General features: G+C 45.2%; 1 protein-coding gene across 1 annotated transcript; it reads right to left on the bottom strand.

Annotated features, from left to right (window-relative positions):
- Window positions 1–229: 229 nt before the first annotated feature.
- On the bottom strand, window positions 230–2,160 carry LOC120999158 (E3 SUMO-protein ligase ZBED1-like). The gene is made up of 2 exons (XM_040430032.1): window positions 919–2,160; window positions 230–712 (listed from the first exon to the last, which is right to left on the bottom strand). The coding sequence occupies exons 1-2, from the start codon at window positions 2,158–2,160 to the stop codon at window positions 230–232; spliced, it is 1,725 nt and encodes a 574-aa protein (XP_040285966.1).
- Between the last annotated feature and the right edge of the window lie 632 nt (window positions 2,161–2,792).

A 2,792-nucleotide genomic window follows, 5' to 3' on the forward strand; every position in this document is an offset into this window, starting at 1 on the left:
CCACTCCAGTGCTGCTAAAAGCTAGAATAATATCATATATTCTGATTAATCAGAATAATCAGGGGAGGGAAAGGGAAAAGGGGAGGGGAAGGGAAAAGAGAAGGGGAAGGGGGAAAAGGGGAGGGGAAGGGAAGGGAAAAGGGGAGTCTGGCAGGGGAGACAGAGAAATAAAAAATTTCAGTGGCAGAGACAATGCTATAAACAAAATCTATAAAATTAAAAACACTGCTCAGCATTTGGGAACATGTAGATTTTTCTGTAAGAACACCAATTGATCTACATGGTCTGGTTTGAGGGCGCTTCTTTTTGCAGTTACCACATCTCCTGCAGTGGAGAAAACCCGCTCTGCAGACACGCTTGTACCTGGGATACACAAGTATTGCTTTGACAGCCGAGAAAGGAGGGGAAATATGACCTCATGCTCACGCCACCAGTTCAAAGGGTCCTCAGTGAGAGGCAGAGGTGGGACTTTACAATAGTTTTCCATTTCCTCTTCAGCCTTGGCATAGGGGGTCTTTTTGGGTTCTATTGTACCTTCAGTGTCAGTGAAAGACTGTCCCAGCAAACTCACGAGCAGCGATCTGGCCTTTTTGGGAGGAGATGGTGGAGAATGGTTGTCTTCGATGGGTGAACTGTCCTCTTCTTCCAGAGTTTGTTTTCTTCTAGGCACTTGATGATCCTCTTGTGTCCTCTCACTCTCATCTGATGTAATCTGTGTTTGAACAAAAAAGAAACGGAAAAAAAACAATAAGTAAAAACACAAATGTCAATGCCTTTGATTCTGATGGGGTGATGAAAAAGCACAGGAAACGGACAGTACAGTTCCCGCACCGCATCAGATTCAGAAGCGTGGTAGTGCTTGTGCTACTGTCGTTTCAAGAAGAAACATGATGGAATTCTTCAAATTAATTTAATTACCTCCAAGGATGCAGCTTCCTCAGTGACTCCTTTAAATATCTCCAATCTTTCTTCATCTGTGAGGATGAAAGGCAGTCCCTTAAAGCGAGGATCCAGTGCAGAGGCTGTATGAAGGATCTTCTTCTCGGCCTCACTGCTGTACCTCTTCTGGAGATCTGTTCTAATAGAATTCTTGATCTCATGGATCATGGGTGTGTCTCCCATCGTGTCTGTCATGCTCTGGAGAAGTTGTGCATTTATAGGGGCAATGAGAGAAACTGTTGGATTGCGCTCTTCTGACATCAGCATGGTTGCATCTTTCATTGGCTTTAATGCACTCACGGCGTCCTCTGCATTTGACACATCTGTTTCGTTTAGAGTGCAGAGATCGGACTCTCCTCTTCTGACTTCTGGAGACAGCAAGGTGGCACAGACTGCAGGTTGTTGTTCCAAGAACCTCTCGACCATGTCGTATGCACTGTTCCATCTTGTTGCCACATCAGTTATCAGCTTATGATTCTTCAGGCCAAGACATTTCTGTTTCTCTTTTAGACAGTGGCTTGCTCTAGTGCTGCGGTGAAAGAATGTGGATATCCGACGTACTCTGCCAAGAAGCCTAGAGAGAGTGGCCACTTTCAACGCTCGCTGGGATGCAAGATTCAGTGTATGGGCGAAGCATTTCACATGGGGGAATTTTCCAACTTGAGCTGCAACTATCATGTTTGACGCGTTGTCGGTCACAAGCACTACAGATTTATCGGACAGCTGCCATTCTTCCACAACATGAGAAAGTAGCTCTGCCAGATGAGCACCCGTGTGAGACTCATAAATGGCTCTCGTTTGCAGTACATGCGACAAAATCTGCCAGTCCTTACTAACGTAATGTGCTGTTATTGTAACATAAGACTCTGTCGTGACTGAAGTCCAGGAATCACACGTTATTGCGACTCGACTTGCTTGGCTCATTGATGCAATTATCTTAGCTTTGGTTTCGTGGTAGAGTGCAGGTATGACGTTTTCTGTAAAGTGACTTCGTGACGGGATCTTGTAACGCGGCTCTATCGTCTTCAAAAGGTAGCGAAACCCACTGTTTTCCACAACAGAGTAAGGGCGCAGGTCCTTCGCTATGAAAGCTGCCACAGCTTTTGTTATTCTCTTTACCTTTTCAGAGTTGGGCGGCAAAGTTGACTGTAACATTGCATCAATTCTTGGCTGATCTGGGTTCATTTCCTTGGTGGTGGTGGTGGTGGTAGGTTTTAGCATTTCTGGGTGAAAACGGCTGACGTGGTTTCTCAGATTAGTAGTATTCCCTAGATATTTAATTTTTGTGTGACAGATTTTACACACAGCTTATGACTTGTCCAATTCGTGCTTCCTACTTTTTTCATAAAAGCCAAAATGTTCCCAGATGTTTGCTTTTAAAAAGCTAGGTGCATTTTTTATCTCTCGTTCCTTTTGTTCTACTTCTGCCATTTTTATTTACTAGCAAATGCAATGCATGCCAGGCATCTATGTGAATTTGTGAGTAGGGATGACACAAGTCTTGAATTTGAGTGACTAAGCCTAAAGCCTGCCACGAGATCAACAGAAAAAGTAACACTGCTGGCTGCTGGTGGTGGTCGGGTGGAGCGATTCTCCTCCTGCCTGTGGTGGACTGGACTGAGCCTGAGGAGTGAGGAAAAACGGACAGGTGGTGACTGAGGTGACACAATTTTTTTTTTTAGGTACGGTAATAAGTTAATAACAGGCAGTGACCAGCTGCAGTCTCTGTGAGTGGTGTATCTGTGTGATGGTCACCTACCTGTCACAACAAGGTGGCAGAGTCTGGCTGGCACGTGGCACCTGCGCAGGCGCAGGGGCGTAGCTAGAAATGACTGGGCCCCATAGCAAAAAAA

This window comes from Bufo bufo, chromosome 4, assembly GCF_905171765.1.
Source record: "Bufo bufo chromosome 4, aBufBuf1.1, whole genome shotgun sequence".
Taxonomy (NCBI): domain Eukaryota; kingdom Metazoa; phylum Chordata; class Amphibia; order Anura; family Bufonidae; genus Bufo; species Bufo bufo.

Coding starts and splice junctions, on each gene's coding strand:
- LOC120999158 (XM_040430032.1), bottom strand. CDS start 2,160: ATGCTAAAACCTACCACCACCACCACCACCAAGGAAATGAACCCAGAT. Junction 713..918: donor AGGAAGCTGCATCCTTGGAG/GTAATTAAATTA, acceptor GTTCAAACACAG/ATTACATCAGATGAGAGTGA.